Below are 23,810 nucleotides of genomic sequence, written 5' to 3' on the forward strand. Positions count from 1 at the left end.
TTGTTATTCTAAGCACAGTGTTAAACAGAGTTATTCTGTTACCTAACTCTGCACACTGCTTTGGTGCATGGTGTGCATCAATCTGGCTAGCCTGGGGATGTAGGAAGGCTACAGTATTTACAGTGTGTCACTGAGTCATCAGTCCTGACAGTAGCCTACCCGTTCATACCATACTCTTACCATACTCTTTGTCAACTACAGCCAGTATCCAACACCAGCAGTAGCCTACTGTCGACTAATGTGACACCGCTAACCTCTGCAGTCAATCCTTTTCGCTGAGTATTAATGTGCTTTATTGGTTGACAGTTCCAGAACAGGTTGACATCAGAGGTGTGTTGACCTTTGGCTCCTCCCTCCTCTGCGCAGGGCTGAAGCTGATCAAAGGAAGCTCCACCCCCCAGAAGGGGCTGGCCCAGCCCAGGCCGCTGGACACGGTGCGGCTGAAGGACATCGTGTGTTACCTCTCTCTGCTGGAGGGGGGCCGGCCAGAGGACAAGCTGGAGTGTGAGTGCCCCCCCCCCCCATCTCGCTTTCCCTCTAGTTACTTATTTTTCCCTCTCTCTCTCTCTCTCTCTGCCCCTCTTGTTCTCTCTCCTTTCACAGTCATAAAATGTGTTCATATTCGCCCATAAAACAGAATGGAATTGACCAAAATATGGACTTTCTGCTCTATTTCAAGAATCAGCAACATACAATAAGCAGATACATGCACAGTATGCCCCTACCCCCAATGTCTACTCGAATCCTAACAGTCATAGTACTGTGTTAGTACCATGTCTTTACTCTATTTACCCTTATTCATTTATTCATGAGGTTATATTAGTTAATTGGACAACAGACTTTCTATGTGTTACTATAATTCTCTTCTACTGTTGAATAATTGAGAAGCGGAGGGGTTCATTAAGCAAAAGAACGTGTTAATAATTTAGCGAGTCTGGCCCCCGTGTTAGCACTTCAGTGATTTAGCACTGTATATTATCGCTCTGTATAGAGTACTACAGACTATAGAGTACAAAGAGCATATCTCCTCTGGTTCTCTCCCTCCTTCCCTATCTCCCTCCGCCAGCCCAGCTCTTTCAGTGGTAAATAGCGCCCTCTGCTGGTCCCACTGAGAATTGCTGTATTCAAAATGTATTTTCACTTCATTTTCTTTTTCAATTTCCAGCGTTGGTATGACGCTTTATCAACAAGCCAGACAGTTATACCTGGAAACAAGACTTTTAAGGAGGCATTGATTGACAGCAACGGACAATTTAAATTTAAATACTAGTGGGAATGCAGCCCATGCCCATCGTCCATAAAGAGGGTTATGGGCTACCACTAATCCTCATCTCTCTCTGCACACCATCCCCTTCCTGTAGCCATCTTGGGTCACCGCAGACACCTCAGGGCGGCCCCAGGTCCCCACCAGGCACCTACCCCACGTCTGCTTCCTCCCTTCCCGGCGGACCGCACTCCTGCAGGAAGCCATCAATTAGCTCCTCATTACTGCTCTGACAAACAGCAGCTTGACATCAGCCCCATATGACATCACCCCCTTTCTGAAGCCCTCAGTGAGCTCACCCACATCCAGCTGGCTTCTCTCCAACCGCACCACTGTGTATGGGGGGGGGGGGTAGCTGAGCAAAAACACTTAATCTAGGCGATATTCATTAATATGGAAATTAAAACCTGTAGCAGGAGGTATTGTTGCTGTCACAATTCTGTTGCGGTCGGACCGACTGAGGACTGTTAATGTGTCACTGGTGTTATGCGATATCCAATCACCACCCCGCGGTGTGGGAGCCGTCTGTTGCCATGGTGACCGAGCGGCGTTGTGATCACGTGCCTGGCCGATGGACCACAGCAACACTCGACGCATGTCAACAAATATCTTTATCTGAGGAAGGACATTTCTTTTAACCTATATCAGAATATTACCATCAAATACTGTTTATGTTTTCTTGAATACATTAACGATATCTAGCCTAAGCCTAGTAGCCTAAAGCCTACTGCATCTCAAAGAACCGTTGAAATCGATCAGAATGTTAACATGATTCTTGATGTTTAACCAGTGAAAGACATTTTCACTTATTACAATTTATCTTCAAATGTATTTTCTTTAATTATCCCTCCTACCTAAAACAATTCGTAATCCCATTTAGCTCTTCGTACAACCATATGGATCACCCTTTCTTTTTCACTCCTCGAACTACTAAAGAAATTCGTCGGCGTGCCATTAAATTAGCACCATCTGATTGACACAATTTACCCAGTTCACTCAGATCTAATACCTGTTTTCACCCCGTTAAGGCCTCTCTGTTTACTCATCTACAGACACTGCTCTTGTTTCTAACTACGAAATATAATCTGAAATGTTGTCTTTAATGCTTTGGTTTATGCAAACGTACAGTATGTAATCAATATATGCGCATATTTAATGCAGGTATTATGATACCCTCACATGAGAAGTGGGTGTTGGACTGGGAGGTCCTAGCCTGGGAGAGCTCTTGTCTCTGTGTATATGGGTGTATTGTGCTGTAGGCTATTGTATTGTTTTGTACTAGCCTGTATTGTGTTGTTTTGTCTGTATTGTTTAGTGTTCTGTAGCATACTGTATTTGTTGTGTTAAGGACCCCCTCAGAAACGAGATGCATCCTCTCATGGGGGCCTATCCTTCTATCATTTTAATACATCTTAAATGTTTCTTTTTCCCACAGTTATGTTCCGTCTGTATGACACTGATGGGAACGGGTCTCTGGACAGCTCGGTAACTCTTCTCTCTGTCATTCACCTCATAGACATGCAGCTCTGTACAAAGCATCAATACACCACGGTTCATATAGACTAAAGATTGCTGCATTTTAAAGAATATTTTATTATTTTTAAGTCTGCTACAAAAACAAGGATAGTCTCACCGAATTCTGGGTTCTCTTCAGTTCAGTTTAGTATTTGGTCTGCCAGTATAGACAATAATTGCACCCCCTTAGAGCGACCATTATAATTAAGCCATCAACCTAGACGCTTGCAGTATTCAAGCTGCTTTCGTTTTGTAGAAGAGAGACTATCCCAGCCTATCATTACATGCTTGGCATCAGTCTGAGCCATGGATGTTAGACATCAAGAGTAAATGCCTATTACTTTAGATATTGTCTTATAACAGATACATTGTTTCTAATTTTAGGAACTGGAACACATCATCTCTCAAATGATGCATGTAGCTGAGTACCTGGAATGGGACGTGACTGAGCTGAAGCCGGTACAAACAGAATCTGTCTCCTGAATTTACCTTATTACCAACTGAGCCACAGTTCTATATTTGAATATGGAGGGGGGGGGGGGGTGGCCTGATTCCAGAATGGACACGCCCCTAGAGCCTTGCTCCTAAATTCAGTTTTAAAAAAAAACACACTTTTTATGATAGGCTCACGTTTTATGACATGTCGTTTGATTGAATTTGCCGTCTGTCTCTTGTTGTGTTGTGTATCGCTGTGTTGTTCTATGTTGTGCTGTACTGTGAGCTATTAGATACATAGAATTTCCCCAAGGGGATTAATAAAGTATCTATCTATCTATCTATCTATCTATCTATCTATCTATCTATCTATCTATCTATCTATCTATCTATCTATCTATCTATCTATCTATCTATCTATCTATCTATCTATCTATCTATATCTATCTATCTATCTATCTGGGGCGGCTGTAGCTCAGTTGGTAGAGCGGGTCGTTCAATGATCGAAGGGTCAGTGGTTCGAATCCCAGCTCCGACTGTACACATGTCAAAGTGTCCTTGAGCAAGACGCCTTGAGTGTGTTTCTCATTGGCTGCTGTAGATTCTACAGGAGATGATGCGGGAGATCGACTATGACCACGACGGCACCGTGTCTCTGGAGGAGTGGATCCAGGGGGGCATGACCACCATCCCACTGCTGGTCCTGCTGGGCCTGGAGACGGTGGGTGTCGTCGACACACGGCCCGGACATCAGCAGCACCACTGCTACACACAGTAGGGCGCATAGATCACAGGATTTATGCCCAAGAACTACTTACATAAAAAAAGGGAACTTTTTGTAATCCTAAATGGTTCTTACTGACCTCAAAGGTGCCTAGGTACTCGAAAGGTACTCGGAAACAGTTCTATATGGACCCTTGTTTCTGAGATTTCTGACAAACATCACTTGAACCATGGGTTCTATAGGGTTCTATATGGGACCATAGTGTTCTTGTATTGTTACAAATGGTTCTACAGTATATAGCACCCTTTTTATTTAGAGTAGGCCTATAGAAGACAGTAGACCGCTTCCTTCAAGTACTGTAGAGTACATGTCATCACTGCTGATCACTGCTGGCCTGACTTCATGGATTGTCCACTAGAGGGAGCCATTTGATCAGTTTTTGTTCATGGTCCTGCTGACACCGGGCTGTACATGATTGGCATGATTCATATACTGTAGGATAAGCTGAAGGCTGGACCAAACCTCCCAAGTTCCCCATATCACTTATCTATCAATCACCAGTTTATCAGTCCGTCAATAATAGCATGATTTCTCCCTCAGAATGTGAAAGATGACGGCCAGCACGTGTGGAGACTGAAGCACTTCAACAAGCCGGCCTACTGCAACCTCTGTCTGAACATGCTGATTGGACTGGGGAAGCAGGGGCTGTGCTGCTCATGTAAGTCAGACATGCTGGAGCTCTACTGACAGCTGGACCTGCAAACTGTAATAGAACATCTGGAATGGTGCTTTATAAATACAAGGTTTTATTATTATTATTATTTATTATTATTATTATTGTTGTTGTTGTTATTATTGTTATTATTATTATTATTATCATTATTATTATTATCATTATTATTATTATTATTAGTAGTAGTAGTAGTAGTAGTAGCAGCAGCAGCAGTAGTAGTAGTGGTGGTGGTGGTGGTGGTGGTGGTTGTAGTAGTAGTAGCCTATTATTATATTATTAGCCTACTATTATTACCTGATGACACATTGTTTTTTCAAAAATATCAAAAATATGATGTGAGCTGACTGCACTTGTTTTATGATTTAGATTTTTTTGATTTAGATTAGATAGTATCTAAGAGTATAATGAGATAGTATAGTATTTAATAGTATAAAGCTTTGCCTTTGTATCGACCAAAATAGGACGTAATCTTCATTCATAAAATCATTCTTTATCAATTTTTCCCTTACTATAAGGGACGTTTTATCACATAATTCAGTGTTTCCTGGACACTTCCTGTCCCAACACGTCTCCTTCCTCCTCTTCTCACCCTCCCAGTCTGCAAGTACACTGCCCATGAGCGCTGTGTGGCCCGTGCCCCTCCGTCTTGTATCAAAACCTACGTCAAGTCCAAGAAAAACACGGAGGTACGTCCAATTGGAGTGTTTACCAATCGGCACGCTTGGATCAGTGATGCTGTGCGGGGCTTAGACCAAGGGCCCTTTTCTGTCTAATGGAATTAAACCACTCAATCTGCTGCTAAGCATCGCTAATTACAACATTACAAGATTCTCTTTCTTTCTTTCTTTCTTTCTTTCTTTCTTTCTTTCTTTCTTTCTTTCTTTCTTTCTTTCTTTCTTTCTTTCTTTCTTTCTTTCCACCTGTTTTTTCTGCAATCATTTTCACTCTACATGTTTTCTTCCTCACCTGTTTTCTCCCCTGCTCTCTCTCTCTCTCTCTCTCCCTCCATGTGTCTCTCTCTCTCCCTCCCTCCATGGGTCTCTCTCTCTCCCTCCATGTGTCTCTCTCTCTCCCTCCCTCCATGTGTCTCTCTCCCTCCCTCCATGTGTCTCTTTCTCTCTCTCTCTCCCTCCATGGGTCTCTCTCTCTCCCTCCATGTGTGTCTCTCTCTCCCTCCCTCCATGGGTCTCTCTCTCTCCCTTCATGTGTCTCTCTCCCTCCCTCCCTCCCTCCCTCCCTCCATGCGTCTCTCTCGCTCCACAGGTGATGCACCATTTCTGGGTGGAGGGGAACTGCACGACCAAGTGTGACAAGTGTCACAAAACCATTAAGTGTTACCAGGGTCTGACTGGGCTGCACTGTGTGTGGTGCCAGATCACGGTAGGCCACCCTGAGGGCACCAGGCAACTTCCTCATTATATTCAACTATTTCTTGCTGTTTATGATTTATTTTTTGCACCTCTCATTTTTGAAAACTATCGTTCTATTCCTCCAATTTACACCAAGTAACAGTTATTTCAGTCTTCTGGTAAAAGGGAAAATATTTTTGCTGTTATATCTGGGTATACATTTACGCCTTTGTGATGGGAATATTGCATGTTTCGTAAAATCTAGCTGTAATTGACAGTACTGGCATATAATTCAAAATAGATTAACCGGTAATTTTCTCTAAATGCACACAGAACTATATTTTCATTTATGCTTTTCAGCTGTAAACATGTGTTTGTCTCCAGCTCCATAACAAGTGTGCCTCACACGTGAAGCCTGAGTGTGACTGCGGACCCCTGAGGGACCACATTCTGCCCCCAAACACCATCTGTCCTGTCGTATTGGTGAGCCCATGCCTCAAACAACACGGCCCTTAAAATATAAAGCTCTGTCATCCCTCTCTCTAAGGTGACCCTTTATCAGAAACAAGAAAGGGGATGTATCTACACACTTTCTCCCATTCATCCTTTTTTCCCTCCTGGAAAAATATGTGTGCCCTTTGACCCCAGGAGAGACAGACAACAGTGAGGAAAGACTCCAGATCGAGCCAATCAGGAGGCAGCGGGAAGATTCAGAGAGCCAACTCAGTGACAGTGGACGGCCAAGGACTACAGGTCAGGGAGAAAACAGCAGCATTCACAACCTAAATTTAAAAAAAATCAATAATCAATGTTTTTTGTACATTTACACTGTAAAATCATCCTTAGTCTAAGTAAAACATTTAACATTCAATTCAGTAGTGTGTAAATTGTGAGCAGACAAATAAAATGAGAGAGACGTTGATGAGGATGAAGTTAAAAGAATCAGAGCAGCACAATGCCAACATCTGTCAGACATGTGGGAAGGGGGACCTGGCTACTGCCGTGGCGACTGCTTGTCTGCTCGTGGCCGGGAGAAATATGACGAATCACATCCCTGTCACATCCATCTCTGCCCTCGCCGGCGCACCAGCGTAATAATCAGGATTATTATTTATAATTAGAGGAAGTAATGGATCACTCTTGGCTGGACAGGGAGCTCGTTAATTCACCCCAGCCTGCTGGGAAAGCAGACAGGGAGAGTTAAGCGCTTCATCTGTGTCACGGAGCGCACCGGTGAACGGCGGCGTTGCTTTCTGCCCAACGGCAGGAAGGCCGGCTCGTATGGGCCCGGGATTAGGGCTTGTTAACGCCACACACAGAGTCCCGCCTCCAGCGCCACAATCTACCGCCCGGCACTACCGGTGCTCGACACCGCGGCTTTTCCCCCCGAGACTGCTCTGTCACACGAGACAAACTACACCTCCAATTAGGAGATGGTGACACATAACCACTAGAAGTGAATGTTAGTTTGAAGAGGAACTATTGATGTATAACCTGTTTGTGATTTATTTAGTGAGAATCTGTGCCACCATCAGTAGCTCCAAACCTCTAGTCTCAAGATGTGAACACTTTTGTTCTGTGAATGGTTTCTGTTTAGATCACCACCGTCGAAGGCACTCATCCTCTGCTAGTGTTTGTGAATCCAAAGAGTGGAGGGAAGCAGGGAGATAGGTATGTATACACACTTAACTAACACTTAACACTTAACTAACACTTCACTAATCTCCCAGACCAATCTCAGAGGTTTCTCAGTGAAAGCTGCTCTGTCAGACTGCAGCATGGCCGCTTATTCCTTTATTTTGATCCTGTAAGCAACTACTCTTCCTGGGTTACACATAGAACACTAAACAAACAATAATACACACACACACACACACACACACACACACACACACACACACACACACACACACAGGAACATACAATAACATGTTTTAAATGTGCTCTACTTGAGGCTTGGTACGTCAAATAAAATGACAATAGCTATACTATGTAATGTGATTCTGCAATATGACACAATGACACCATGGCGGCTGCATGTCCTTGGTTGGCTGCAGATTCAGGCCCTGTCTTTTTAACCCTGGGCTAATTGGGTTATTACTGGGTTATTACTGGGTTATTACTGGAACATATTCATTCCAGTCCCTTTTACTCCAGGACTCATTTATTTAAATTATGAGATCAAAATATGATTTGAGCTAGTTGATATAATGAAATTGGAATTAAAATGAATTAGTCTTTTTAATGACTTCTCCCCAAGGGGACTTGTGGTATGTCCCACCCCCTGCCCACTCAGTCCAGAAATATAAATATATATATATATAAAATATACTCTGTGATTGTACAATAGGCCTGCCCATATTAGGCTACTATGACGAAATGTCTCTCTGATAATACAACTACTGTTTGGTGTTTGTACAGTATTTCAGTTATAATCTCTCCCCTCCTCTCCTCAACTTGCAGGATCTATAGGAAGTTCCAGTACCTGTTAAACCCACGGCAGGTGTACAACTTGGCCAAGAACGGCCCCATGCCTGGGTAACTTCTTCTCCTTGTAGATCGTCACAAACTGTGTAACGGTGCCTTAATTGTACAGAACACCCTCCAGTCATGATTCGCCGTCATCATTATAGTTGCCTATGGGACCACGCTGGCCAATGGAGGCTTTCACAAACACACATCATTAATAATGCTGTTGCCCAGAGATAATAGTCTACATCTCATGCAAGAGAAGCATTTGAAATTGGACCCTTCATTCAATCACAGAGCAAATAGAGCTGAGATTAGGAGCTGAGACCAGACATAACAAACAGCCAAGGTGACAACATCAGGCTCCTGTGTAGTCCGAGGGTTGGCTATGGTAGGGAGAAGGAGGCCATGATCATGTGTGATCACGCATGCCAATGAGGCCATGATGTCACTGGAGAACTATGGACATCGGGGCTATGGACGGTCCAAATCAATGATTAAGCAGATGAACACATCATTTACATGCACAAGACTCTTGTTTTCCTGTCCACCATTTTTAGAAATACAAAGATATATTCCTACCATGCTTTGTAATTTGACTTTGATTAGGTTTGATAACAGAATGCCAATGCCTTATGAAGAATGATTCTCAAATAGCAACTCTTAAAGGTGTTTTGCTCTTAAAGGCATAGATTTATTTTAGCAAGCTCTGTATAGCTCTGGCTGGCAAAGCCTACTATATGTTTTGATACATGACCATGTCGGTCATATTGGTCCTTTTGCATTGATTTCTCTGTGCTTGGAGCTTTGTTGTCCAGAAAGGTCACACGTATCGACTATCCGCCGTGATAGAGTGGACACGGACTTGTTGTACTCAAAAGAACTCAGTCTATAACCGAGAACATTCTAGATGACCTTGCCCGGCCGTAACCTTGTTAATATTTTGTGAAGTGTACGTAATGCAGCGGGCATTAGCGAGGTGACTGGTCACCATGGCCACTGCAGGCCGAGGCAGCCAGCCGCACGCGCTCCTGTCAATTAGCGGCCTCACAAACTCGATCACAGCAAATGAAGTGTTTGTTTCTTGGTATTTAAATATCCCCAAAGTTGCCTTTCATGTTTGCGGCCGTCTGTTTTGCGGCTAATACAGTTTGCGGTCCCCGTTGGAGAGTAATTGAGCGAATCATTTATCCGCCATGCGAGCACGGGAGGCTTGCTCATTCAGTTAGGGGGGTTGTTATTGTGAAGGAACGGAAGGAGTTGGACTTAACATAGCCCATCATGATCCAATTAGCCTCTGAACAAGCTAGCTGGCTGAATAATTGTCAATGTGATATGTGCTATTCTGTGACATTACAAGGGTTTTACAGAGAAGAGCTAGAACAGCAGTGTCTGAATAAAGAAAATAGTAATCCATTGAAAAATATAAGGATGGAATTGAAAATAAGCGTTCTATGACTTTATTTCCGATTAATAAAGATGCCAAAAGTGGAAAGACATTCTAAACACAGCATATTCACAGAAAATTCCTGTAATGGGATTAGTTCCCAATTTGGGGATTGGATGCTGCTGTCCTAATATGGTCTGATCTCTGGTGTGTGGCAGGTTGAATTTCTTCCGAGACGTTCCAGATTTCAGGGTTTTGGCGTGCGGAGGGGACGGGACCGTGGGCTGGATTCTGGACTTCATTGGTGAGTACTACTGGACAGCAGCATACGTCAATACGGATAAATCATTTAATTAACTTTACTTGTGTAAAAAGAAAAATATGACATTAGTAAATTTCAAATGTCATTCAAAATGCATCTTTTTTGTTGAGTTTATTTTGGTTGAAATAGTAGAGCATATAGTAGAGCATATATATATATATATATATATATATATATATATATATACTTTATAAACACTTTCATTATGTCTCAGTCCACGCATTCAGAGAGAGGTAAAATAGGATGATTACTTTGGGGTCCAAAATTACATATTAGTTTGATCATTTGAGAAATAGCCTGCACGAAATCTTGTGTTGCAGACGTGTTCCTTGCTCTATCTTTCAAAAATTGCCTCAATTTTTTATCAATCAAAACAAAGAGCAGTAATAACTCAGACAGAATGCTTCTTCAAAAATAGACTGTTTGACTGGACATCCACATTGGCTTTCCTCTATGTAGCACAAGTCATCAGAGCTCAAGAGTGGCCAGGTGTAGCTGGTTTGCAGTTAGCTTGTGGTTGCTAGTTCTGTATTATTGAGTGGTGATGCGTGTTGTTGTTTTCCGTCTCTCCCCCAGATAAGGCCAACCTGGACAGAAGCCCTCCTGTGTGTGTGCTTCCTCTTGGCACAGGAAATGACCTGGCAAGATGTCTACGCTGGGGAGGAGGTACAGTACCGTATTACCATGGTAATAATGACTGAGAGTGTGCAAATTATACTAAAATGAACATGAAAATGAATAACTGTATTTTTTGAAAAAATAAGATAATGTATTCATTACCCTTGACACAGTTAAATGATTCTCATGAATCTCTTACAGAGCACAGTGATGCCAGGTTTGCGTTGCTACTCTAAGTCTGGTTTACCTGAGATATCAGACTATTTCTACTGTACATTCGTGTTTTTCAGACTATGACGGTGAGAGTTGTGTGTTTTTCAGACTATGACGGTGAGAGTTGTGTGTTTTTCAGACTATGACGATGAGAGTTGTGTGTTTTTGAGGCTATGACGGTGAGAGTTGTGTGTTTTTCAGGCTATGACGGTGAGAGTTGTGTGTTTTTCAGGCGGTGAGAGTTGTGTGTTTTTCAGGCGGTGAGAGTTGTGTGTTTTTCAGGCGGTGAGAGTTGTGTGTTTTTCAGGCAGTGAGAGTTGTGTGTTTTTCAGGCGGTGAGAGTTGTGTGTTTTTCAGGCTGTGACGATGAGAGTTGTGTGTTTTTCAGGCTATGATGGTGAGAGTTGTGTTTTTGTCAGACTATGACGGTGAGAGTTGTGTGTTTTTCAGGCGGTGAGAGTTGTGTGTTTTTCAGGATATGACGGTGAGAGTTGTGTGTTTTTCAGGCTATGACGATGAGAGTTGTGTGTTTTTCAGGCTATGACGGTGAGAGTTGTGTGTTTTTCAGACTATGACGGTGAGAGAGTTGTGTGTTTTTCAGGCTATGACGACGAGAGAGTTGTGTGTTTTTCAGGCTATGACGGTGAGAGTTGTATGTTTTTCAGGCTATGACGGCGAGAGCCTGCTGAAGATCCTGAGGGATGTGGAGAACAGCTCTGAGGTTCTGCTGGACCGCTGGAAGATCGACGTCACGGCCGCAGACAAGGAGGAGACCGGAGACCCCGTGCCTTACAGCATCGTCAACAACTACTTCTCCATCGGGGTGGTGAGTTCAACCAACAACAAATCCGTGTTTCTTTTTTAAACTAAAGTTTCATTGGTTTTAAAGAAGGGGCATTGCCATACGTGCGTTTCAAGGAGCCCCCTAAAACCCCTCTTTCCCATTCATGTACATACAGTACATATTTCAAGGAAACTGGTTATCATTCATTGTTACACACCAACGAAGACGAACACACCTTCACTCCATGCCGTTACTTGCAAACATAAAACATTATATGATGAACGTTTTAATACCAATTGCAAATGATCCATTTCCTTCGTCAGTGATTAAGGCCTCAATTTAATATACACTTTTAAACCTAATACTTATTACCAGTGGAGTAGTGGGAGTATACAGAGGTATATGGAGTATACCCATCCATCAACCCACTTATTTACTGTAAACACCACTAATGTAGAAACTGTACTTCTTCTTTAGTCACCACTACACCCCTGCTTATTACAGTACAATATCTACAGTGGTCACATCATCTCTCCTCTTTATCACCTGTCTTTTCATCAAATACCAGTTATTGCTTTATTGGTTTGTGTTTAAACCTCCATCACCTCTGGAAGAGCAACACATATTTTATGCTTCTGCATGCGAGGCACCTTTAAACCTATCAATTGCTGACCATCTTCAACATAATGACACAAATTACACCTTGCACATGTTAGCCATTACTGAGAAATGTCAAGGGAAATACGGTCATTGACATTTGCAGGTGGAGGAGGCACTGACATCTTCATGTTGTGACATTCCCACACGGCAAGGAAGATAAGTGATGCATGCCCTTACAAATGTTAGTCAAATAACATAATCTGAGTATTAGTTATTAGGTTTAATGACTTGGATGTGGTGGAAAAAAGAACCTTACTTTATTAGGAAAACACACTCGGGCAAACTCCAGTAGCATCGTTGCTGAACTGATACATTAATTACCATTTTCACTGTACAGAGCCAAGTCCATGTCTTGCCATACAACCTTTGCTGGCTTGGTTCAAATCAAATCGAACTTTATTTGTATAGCGCATTTGGTACACAGAGGCAACACAATGCGCTTTACAGAGAGCAATGGGGGGGGGGGCATAGGTCCCACCCCTACATATTCCAGAGGGAAGCAAAAAAAACTGTTTCACCCAGGGGCCAGAAAAGTGAGCTGTAAAAATTCTTCCCTGACCTCTCAACGAGACAATCGAACAAGCCCCTGGAAAATGTTTTCTCATTGGCTAAGAACATTTACAGAGTCATAAACATGGGCTAAATACTTCATAGGAGAGACATGACTACTGTAGGCTACTGTATGTATCAACCGCAGTTATAACTACTGTACTACGCTAGTAAGGACAATGTGCCCTGGGCCTGCAAATTAAAGCCCAGGTCGGCACGACTGTGGAAAAAGGGAATGTCATTAGAACTTTATTGCTTTGGTCCTCTAACAACGGGATTACTTTAACAATGGGATTAGTACCCAGCAGGCGTGATGATGGCAAATGAAGTTGTTTGTGAGGGATTAGTAAAATTTTGATCTCTCAATGGAATTGAGGGTGATGTGATATTTTGTGACACGTTTCACTTAAAATGTGTCTTTCCAACGGAAGAAAGAAGAACTCAATACGATAAAGATGACAAAGCAAGTCAAGCTAATAATTAGTTTCCAGAGATTATCAGAGATTATGGAGATGAGGAAACATTGTTTCAGTAATGACATCAAACAATAAAGCTCAGCAGTAACTACCAACAGTTGTTCCTGTATTGACGTATAAAGTCACATTTACACCAGTTTGTTCCAGTTTGTTCCAGTTTGCTTGTACCCTTTTTTGAATATAAAAATGTAGAAATAGGTGTCAGCACTCGTTGCATCAACGTCAATTTAACACAATCAGTGTCATAACGAACTGTACTTAGCAAAGTACCTTTCTACTACCGTACTGTACTTCCTTTTACACACTTTCAAGTGATTAACAGTAAAGCACACCCAACTCTCAAATGACCCCTCTGAAAAGATGATCATTCCTGTAAACTATTTTAACCTCCTGTTCAGTTCCTCCTGCTCTCAGCTGGATGGGAATTAATGGGGCCGTCCCATTTGGAGGACGTTGAAGTGACGTGGAGTGTAATGATCTCAATCAGGACCAGGGGTGAGGGAGAGAACTAATCACTGAGGACCTCCTAAGATAATGCAGTCAGACCCATAATGATCCTGGTGCTCATGTCAAAGCCATTACTCCTGACTACCCCTCCCACCTCCCCCACCCCCCTGAAAGGCACATCATGCCGCCTGAGCTCCACTCATATAATTGGACTAAACTCTGAGCAATGAGAGAACATTACACATGTCTTGTATTAATTCTGTGGTAATTATTAGAAGGCAGTCCGGGGTGAGTGAAAACAAGGGAGAGGATGTTGGTCCCTGTATGACGAAGGGGGTTCGATGCTCCAGACATTAAGACGTCTTCAAATATTTAATTCTATTGTAAAAGTCCACAAACAGTAGTCTGAAACGATTGGTTTGAACCCTCATGAAGCATACAGTCACATGTCTGACTCAACGGATGTAGGTTTTGGCGGCCATATACGGGCCGGAACTAAGCCATATGTGCTGCATCTGGCCCATATATGGCCCAGATCGGCTTGCTATCGGGGCGATAAGCCGTGTCATTCGTTTATTACTGTCCAATCGGTAGTGCCGGATCTGATTCCTGGCCCAATCAGATTAAAAACAGACTATGTGAGACAACAACTACCTAGCAACTGCTCCACTCAAGACGATTGTGATTGGTTTAAAGAAATTTCCCCCCTATCCCCGAATGGTAATGAGTCGAGCCAGATCTTTCTCCAGCACTGGCACAGCATAAAGTATTAACTCAAATTTAGAGAATGAAATGGAGTTTGGGTGTACTTTATTCACTTTTGTGGCTATACTTTTCATGGTTGTACAAACTAAAGGTTGTAGCTTGGCTCCACCGCGTCCGTCAGCGTCAACTGTCAGCGTCCGTCAAAAATCAAGAAATGAACCTCGGCAATTCCCCAACATCGAACGCTGTTATCGAACGCAACGCAACGGCTGCAGTGGAGCCGCTGTGATTAATAACAACGGATTAATTTGTTATCGTTGATGGTTGACGCTGGCGCTAACGGACGCAGTGGAGCCACGTAGGTCTGAAGTAGAGGCCTAAACCAAACGGGACACAACCCTTTCTTTGTTCCCCTTCACTTGTTTGCAGTTATTGTCCTGGTTGTAAGAAAATCAAGTTACAATCTTAGATATATCCATCGTTTCACCTTTCTGGCTCCTGTTGAGGAGAGAGGCGAGTCTGCAGGGATCTTAGGAATTCCTTTGGTCTTCATCTAACAGCGTTCTTGAAAAAACAGAAAAAGAAAGTCCATTGATTTTCTTGGCTTCTCCTAAATGTTGTACAGAGTCCCAGCAGGGGGTCCTCCCCGAAGCTCGTGTTTCAAAAGTGCCACTCAAGACGGAGTGGGTCAAAACAGATTGCTCAAGTGGGGGAACAGGAACGAACCCAAAAAGTTGACCCAACTTTTCTTTGTTTTTTTGCAACCACACTGACTCTTTTGATTGAGGTGTAATTCAAATGAGCAAGTTAACTTGTGTGATTAAGCCTCAAAATCGTTTAGCTTGTGATATCTCATCTACTCACATCTCAAAAAATATTCCTACAATCCCATAAATAGAATGCCAGCTTTGTGGATACTCAATATAGAGAAGAAATACTGTCAGTTTTTCAGCACGCACGCACACACACACACATGCACACACACACACACACACACACACACACACATGCACACATGCACACACACATGCACACACACACACACACACACACACACACACACACACACACACACACACACAAACACATACACATCTAGTACCTAGTCAACCAGTGTGGCATGATCCTCAAGCCCTGGGCCACAGAGACACAGAACCAGAGACTGAGAGAGAGAAAACAAGTCTGTTGCCAGGGGAGACGGCAGCATCCTGTACTGAGGTTGGGAGCTGTGATTACGCGCGATGTGTGTTTAATTAATTAGCCTGTGTGGAGACCGGGTGCTGCTCTCAGGCTCTCTGTCAATACCCACCCGCCCCTGTCGCCAAATCTCCACCACCTTCTACTTGGCCCATCTTTATCTGTTGTATGAATATGCATAGGACACATGAGCTGTTTGGGAGCAATATGGCCATGTTTTGCAAAGTTGGCAGAGATTCTTGGTGCTGGGGTAGAAGTTGACTTTTAAACGTCTGGGTTGAAACTCAATTTATAGACTCTGTTCTATAGTTCTTACTTACTGTAGAATCACACTAAATAGTTCAGTGTCATTTCAGTTGTAAATTAATCAACGTTTGTGATGTCTCTCTTCCTAGGACGCCTCCATTGCACATCGATTCCACATCATGAGAGAGAAGCATCCGGAACGTTTCAACAGCAGGTACAGTATGCATATTTACTGTACTGTACTATACTGTACTTGGTGGTGGTTGTTTTGAAAGCCTCTGCATGTCAAGTCATCAGGGTGTGTTAACTGGGACTGACAGATGTACCTGTAAATATGCAGCATGAGATGGAATATACTGTACCTATATATGGGTTGGATACAGTAACGCAATCTCTGCTTTTAGTATTTCATAGGCTCTGTGTACTGTAAGTCTAACTTGAATTGCATTGTCTATTGAACATACTATATCATATTTACATAGGCTTGCGTAATTGTTTTCAGATACTTTTTTGGTTTTGTAATATGTTGATTCTCGGATTGCGGAGTAGATACTGTATAGGATTTGACACAAACACATGTAATATATGTCACCGTAGCCAGAAGAAAATGATTCCAAATGACTTCATCACCTCCAAGCCTGCGAGGTCAGGACCGTGATCATCTATTCAGCTGCGGAATGTAACAGCGCATACGAGATTCAACTGTTCAATTCCACACGCGTCATGAGACTGATTCTGCAGAAATGTTCAGCAAAGTTGCACATTTCTAACACCTGTTCAACGGAGGTAGTGTCGTCTACAGCATGAAGCTAAACAACTCCACGTTACATTGTCAGATCTCAGCTAGATGTCTATGATGTGATGTGGTTCTTTTTATGACCACTGTGATAAACGAGCTGGCTATACGTTTAGCGTCTGTGATTACCTTGAAGAGATGAGTTCACCTTTTGAGGAGAACAAATGTGGCATCTATGTTTCCATCCATATTTAACGTCCCAATACGTCTTCACTGGTGGTGGGGAGTAATGGCTGGGGTAATTGAATTTGCTTGGGTAGTTTGACATCATGTATCTGTCAGAGTGATGACACACAGTCGTCTAATCATCCCATTTATTCTCATTATCATATTTTACTCTGACCTTAGTTCAACGTTTAGCCAACTATTATCCTGTGATTCATGACGGCGTTCGTGGTTCTGTCTGTACGTGCGTGTTGGTGTAGCGCAAACAGAAAATATAAAAATAGTTTAGATTTTTCTTACAAAAAATAAATTATATGCGTCAATCAAAAATGGTACTCGGCTTCAGAAATGAATTTGTGTAGACTGCGTCATCGTAACGCACCTGTATACAAAGACTTCAAAGATATTATTTTATACCATTAAAAGCCTTTGTGAAAAATGATTGAGATATTTTAAGAAAATTATACCATCTGTTATTTGAATTCAATGAATAATTTACAGGATAGAATGGGTTTAGATCTCTCTATTACACACTTTCCTTGCCAATTGAATAATGCATGATTATAGTTTTTCAAGGTATCGTAGATTTTGTTGGATTTGTCCAAGGGGCTCCTGTCTATTGCAAATATAATGCAACTTACTGTATTATGGGATAGTTTCTGTCTGAGTGTCTTCACTTTGTCCTGGGGTAGTGGGGTAGTGTGTGGTACTGAATACTTGCCAAATCTCTTTTTAGCTTCATAGAGCCTGTGTCATTCAGCATGGACAAAGCCTAACCGTACAGAAAAGGCTAACTTTACAGAACTGACTCAAAACCTCTAAGCTCTCTTTCTTTCTCAAGCACTGTAGCTGCTGGTGGCTCTTACTGAGGGCTTGACTGGCGTTGACTCAGACAGTCAGCTCACTTCCTCTAGACAAATACACTTATTGTAAGTACTTATAAAGGGTCTGCTTGACACAAAATGTGGCATCAAACAGTAGTCTTACAGTAGTTGCTCATGAATACACAAGTCATCTGCTGTAGTCACACGTCTACCAATATCAAAGGACCATTTAACTGTCTGATAATTTTGATAAATCTGAAACGTCTTTTGGCATTTTCGGCATTTTCTAGAGATCCCTGTTGCTCCTCCCGACCCGCCTCCGATAAATCTCTAATTTGATTGGTTTAGGATGAAGAGGCTGAGATCTCAATTAACACACAGCTACGTGGTCATCCAGTGCAGTGAGAGTCTGCATAGAGCCAGGGATAGTGGCTGGGTTGTGAAGGTATTGTTAGGTATCGTCAGTACACAGTTTTAGTGAATAAACCATAACATCACAATATGAAGACAGTCTTATTATGCTACTCGAGAGTGTTGTTCAAATAGTTTTGATTTCGCCGGCTAACTGCTCCTCAGCTGCGCAGCCCACGTTCTTGTTTGGTGACCGTGTGAGTGAGTGTACGTGTTTGGGAGCATGTTTTGATAATATTGTTGCATATTACTTTCATTTGCTTTAGGTGACAGCAGAATGGCAGCCAAAAATTAGGGTTCTTTACAGTATGACTCAGTTTTGAGATAATATTGTTTGAGGCACATGGCGATGCATTGTGATAGTGAGTTATTGCCATATAGTATCTTAATACTCAACAATGATGTTAACATAGCCATATGTTTTCTCTTCACAGTATGTGGCATGCGTCAACGTATTATTCTATTAGACAAGAAAGAAATAGCAAAGGAAAAGGATACACATGTTTTTGTACCAATGTTCAAACCAAACCTACACCTGGCCACACCCTGGTCTCCCCGGCCCGGTATTGGTCTCTCTCACGTGCTGATCTCTGTCAGGACACCAGGACCCATAGGCCTTATTCTCTGCCCTGGATGTCCAAGGTGAGCACTGGTCAAAATCCTTGGACGTATTTAATAGGAGAGGACAGTGGTATGGCGGTGGTGGACACTATTTTATTCAGCCCATAAACCGAATCCATTGTTTTCAAATGCATGGGGGTGAAGAACTGCACTCAGTGGATGAGGAGAAAGACTTGGCGTGCGGTTTTTAGGTAGGAGAAGCACACGTTCCCCATTTCCTGTCAGATCTCCAACCCCACACACGACACCACAGACAGAGAACACTTCCCGTCCTATTGTCTGCTCCATCCATCAGGCCAATATCAATTATAGTTTGTCACCGGGTTGACCTTAAAAAAGACGTAAATATTTGATCAGCTTTAATTACCAACAAAATAATGGCACATTGCTTTCTTAATTATGAAAGGAGAGGATTTGGTTGATGTTATGCCCGGGCCAACCGCTCTCTCTCTCCCTCTCTCTCTCTCTCTCTCTCTCTCCCTCTCTCTCTCTCTGTTTCGCTGGCTGGCTCTGTATTTGCACCTTTGGGTGATTATCATGGGGAAGGTGTGAAGATTTGACACTAGGCAGATAGATTCATTTACTGCTGCTGCCGGACCAGTAGGTGCTAATGAGGTCGAGGATTAAAAGTAGACAATCAGTCGGCCCGTGACGACCTCCTCCTCCTCCTCCTCGCCTTGTTAAAATATACTGTTCCTCTTTTCTACTGATCTCCCATGTAATTATGCCCTAATCTCTGCCTCGGAGAGAGAGAGGGGGAGAGAGAGAGGGGGAGAGAGAAAGAGGGATAGAGAGAGAGAGGGGGAGAGAGAGGGTAGGGGTGGTGTTGGAGAGGAAGGTTTTCCGTCACTTTTGCTTCAGTCTTTGGTTACTTTACATGGTCGCTGAACTCCAACAACAGCCGTCTGATGAGTCAAATCAAATCAAACTTTATTTGTATAGCGCATTTCGTACAGTACACAGAGGCAACACAGTGCACAGAGAGAACAATGGGGGGGTGGGCATAGGTTCCACCCCTACATATTCCAGATCCACACACACACACACACACACACGGCGCTTCGTCGTATCCAGACAATTTCACACATGTGCCGTAATAGCTGCTAACCTGCTAATACACAGTTCTTCTCCCATAGATCTTTGCTATAATTTATATATTTTATTTAACCGATACGCCTGTGGCGTTTAGCGCCATGACAGCGTCATTCCAGCGCCACGCTGCCCGGTGCGTCCGTCTCGTCTCCGGCCCGTCTCCGTCAAACCGCTCGGCTGGAGGCTGCATGCTGGAGGGGACGCCCAGACGCCAGGGGTCCTCGCCGTAATGAGCGTGCTCATCAAAGCCCAGCCGCGTGCACGGGGCCCGGCTGGATCTGCCACACACACACACACACACCGCCACGCCCGTTCCCCGCGGACCCAGGCAGGGGCCGCCCTCGGACCTCATTTAAGGATAAGATCGTTTGTCTGACCGGGATGTCGTCTATAATTAATGACCACTTGTGAGTGTAATTTAGAGAGATCTCACCTGTGGCCCTGTTCCCTGGCTCAGAGGGAGCATACGCACACACGCGCATACACACACGCGCGCACACACACACACACACACACACGCTCACACACACACAGCACCCATGCAATTTACAGTAGTGCACACACTTACTACAGTGTATGCTCATACAACCACAGAGATACATTTGAGTGCTGTTTATTGGACAGATTGGTAAAATGTTTGTTAGACCCCCCCCCTCACCAAAACATAACACGAAAAGCCTATTGTTGACATCTTGACTTTGCTTCCAACATGCATACATACCGTGGCTCTAGAAGCTTCCATGGCCAATGACTCCCCGTGTTGAAGCATCAGCTCTCACAGTGTGTAGGCACCCTCCTCCATAGACTCCAGCCCCATATAGAGGCCCCTCACTCTCCTGTAGCCCCCCCCCCCCCACACACACACACACACACCAGCTCCTGGTGGGTCCCTCAGCCTCGGTTGGGGCCCCTAGCCCCTGCAGAGTCACCAGCTGCCACTAGTTTTTTCCCTGCAACACACACACACACACACCTTCACTCCAGTATCACAGTATGCATGATGCTAGGATGGCGACATTTCCTTACCTGCTGATTGAGCGCATATTTTTTTCAGGTAGTTGCGATGGTGCATCTAAAGACTGTTGGTTGACAGTTAAAAGTCATCTTATTGTACACGGCGCTCTGTGTAACTGTGCATCCCTCTTTAAGAAAGGCCAGAGATGATGCGACACAGACCGCCGGCCGTAGGTTTTGCCCTGGGCGCAGTGTCATTTAAAACAAAACGGTGCATTGATGCAGCGCACAAAGACTTGGTTATGTCAATGCAATATTTATCACCTCTGATCAAGAAGAAATTAGTGTGAAAATAAGGTCATAGATCATCACAGGTTAGATTAAGTGTCAAAGCGGAGTGGAGGAGAAAAATCAATGTCGCTGTGCCTCGCGTGGACAGCAGAAAGAGCATTACAAGCTGTTGTTGCCTGAGGACAGCCATGCTAGAGCGAAGCCAGCTCGCCTCAGACAGCCTTTAATATATAGACGAGACGTTTGGTTGGAAAACAGACGAGTTGACTGATGAGGAGAGAGCTAGGGCAAATATGAAGTAGACCATTAAAACAACTTGGCTCGGGCTCTGGGAGGTGCCTCGGTGGTTGGTGGAACGAGAGATGTTGTTTTTCTTTAGACACGTCAACTGTCGCAACTGGGCCGTCATGCATCCGCTACGCTGTTTGCGTATAGGCTACTTTGCATGGAGCTACTCCTGGTTGTGTGGGATCGTGGATCGTTTTTGTAGCCTATAGGCCTACTGTTTGTATCCATTTACTTAGCTTTTTCTACTACATTATTTGCCTGCTTGCACCAACAACAAAAAAATCCTCAAAATGTCTTTCATGTACATCGTATCGTCTTATATAAGCGGATACAGGAACTTGAAATTGCCCAACTGCAATTTCCAACCAACATTTATATTCACTTTTATTACACTTATCGTAAAATCACGTGTCCCCCCCAACTTTAAAAGGTGATCTTGATCTTCAGATAACTTCACATTGATCTCCAGTCAGGTTGGCCAGCCAGTGGACAGTGCTGGAGATGCTCTCTCTTACGGCGAGCGCCTGTCAGACGAGTCTGGTGATCAGCTTCCCTCGGCAGATAGAAAGGATGGGAATCCGATCCAGCCAATGGGATGGTCCTAATTACCTAATGAACAGGGACAGGGGAATGTGATTTGTTGCCATGATGCTCTTGTTAGGTTAAGTGGAGTGAATCGACAGGACAGTCAGATGTTGAGTGTTATCTTTCCGCCATGTTTAACGACACTGAAGAAGGCTTCCAAAGTGCTGTGTTTTGATTTGGTTGTATTGTACAGTTAAAGAGTGCACAGGCTGTCCACGCAAGATGTAGTAGGCCCTTTGAGGAGTCAGAGGAGTGTATTCTGGTGACAAGTTGTGTGTAATGTAGGCCTACAGCACATACAAAGTGTACCTCAGAGGGGAAATCGACATCTCTGGAGTTTGCCTCTCACGTTAACACAGAGAGACTTTCTTCTTTGCAGCCAAACAACACAGCTGCTAGGAGAGCTGGGATGCTCCTGTGTGTCTGAAAGCTTGCTGTTGCTCTTCAGCTGTGAGAGACCCTTTCAAGACTAACGGGAACTAAGAAACAAGAAACAATTTTACTTCAACGTGACCTTCAAATTGTCTAGTCTGGAAACTCACTGATCTAAAAACACACAAGACACACCTTTAGGTAGTGTGCATTATTTTTGAACACAGGCGTGCGAAACGGCCCTTCTCATTTGAATGTTTGCAAATAAGCTCATGTCTTTGTGTTTGGTCTGCCGATGTTAATACAGTATAGTATCCCGTATGTACTCCCTCTTGGCTGCCTTGGGTGTGCGCTGTGGCTAGCTCCTGTCTGAGAGCTCACTGGTTGATGATGAGGCTTGCATGGCGAGCGTGGGGCAACTGTTGGAAGTCATGTTGGAGGAGATGGGGGGGATGTGGGGCCTCTCAGCATGGCCCCATCATTTTCCCATAACCCCCTCCTGCTTCTCTCTCTACTCCTCTCCCACACCTGAATTGACCAAGTTGCACATTATAAATCAACATCAGCTCAGGCTATCCTGCAAGTGGCTTAATGAAAGCCCATTTATAAAGTGGCTAAATGGTCCTGACAAAACTGCTAATGAGGAAATCAATAATTCAGTGATTGTTACTCGGCTTATACTAATACATCCCTGCTTGTAGCGCTTTGGTACCAGCGAAGAGAAGGCCATTTTTTATTGTATTCAGTTCTGCATGTCAGCACTGTTGTTGGGGTTTCCTCTCTCTCTCTTTCTCTCTCTCTCTCTCTCTTTCTGTCTGTCTCTCTCTCTCTCTCTCTCTCTCTCTCTCTCTTTCTCTCTCTCTCTCTCTCTCTCTCTCTCTCTCTCTCTCATGCGAGTGATAAATCTTCTGGTGTAGTTTCTGCCTGAGTTGTCCTAAAGCTGTGTGATCAGTTTTATTTACAGAACCATACTGTACTGTATATATATATATATATACACACACACAATAGTGCCTCTTTAGCCCCTCTCCAGTGGCTCCCTGGCTAGGTGTGGAAATGAATAACTAAGTAAATCTATTACTATTAAATACATGTATTTAATCTATCTATCTATCTATCTATCCATCTGTCTACCTACCTACCTACCTACCTATCTATCTATCTATCTATCTATCTATCTATCTATCTATCTATCTATCTATCTATCTATCTATCTATCTATATATCTATCTATCTATCTATCTATCTATCTATATATCTATCTATCTATCTGTCTGTCTATCTATCTATCTATAAGTAAAATAAATGGTCGCGTATG

General features: G+C 43.4%; 1 protein-coding gene across 2 annotated transcripts in view; it reads left to right on the forward strand.

Moving 5' to 3' along the window:
* Positions 1–23,810, forward strand: part of dgkb (diacylglycerol kinase, beta) — a gene marked incomplete at both ends in the record, with an annotated part of 44,547 nt that overhangs the window by 7,743 nt on the left and 12,994 nt on the right. For both annotated transcript variants that reach the window (XM_084444415.1, XM_084444416.1), the window contains 15 exons: positions 367–504; positions 2,700–2,749; positions 3,164–3,238; positions 3,816–3,935; positions 4,539–4,656; positions 5,269–5,357; positions 5,935–6,051; positions 6,405–6,503; positions 6,669–6,773; positions 7,618–7,691; positions 8,484–8,558; positions 10,095–10,180; positions 10,775–10,864; positions 11,695–11,855; positions 16,243–16,307. In XM_084444415.1, the coding sequence (XP_084300541.1) occupies positions 367–504; positions 2,700–2,749; positions 3,164–3,238; positions 3,816–3,935; positions 4,539–4,656; positions 5,269–5,357; positions 5,935–6,051; positions 6,405–6,503; positions 6,669–6,773; positions 7,618–7,691; positions 8,484–8,558; positions 10,095–10,180; positions 10,775–10,864; positions 11,695–11,855; positions 16,243–16,307 (1,462 nt within the window). The remainder of the gene's footprint in view (positions 1–366; positions 505–2,699; positions 2,750–3,163; positions 3,239–3,815; positions 3,936–4,538; positions 4,657–5,268; positions 5,358–5,934; positions 6,052–6,404; positions 6,504–6,668; positions 6,774–7,617; positions 7,692–8,483; positions 8,559–10,094; positions 10,181–10,774; positions 10,865–11,694; positions 11,856–16,242; positions 16,308–23,810) is intronic.

The sequence above is a fragment of the Borostomias antarcticus genome (assembly GCF_949987555.1).
Source record: "Borostomias antarcticus genome assembly, chromosome: 10".
Classification (NCBI taxonomy): Eukaryota; Metazoa; Chordata; class Actinopteri; order Stomiiformes; family Stomiidae; genus Borostomias; species Borostomias antarcticus.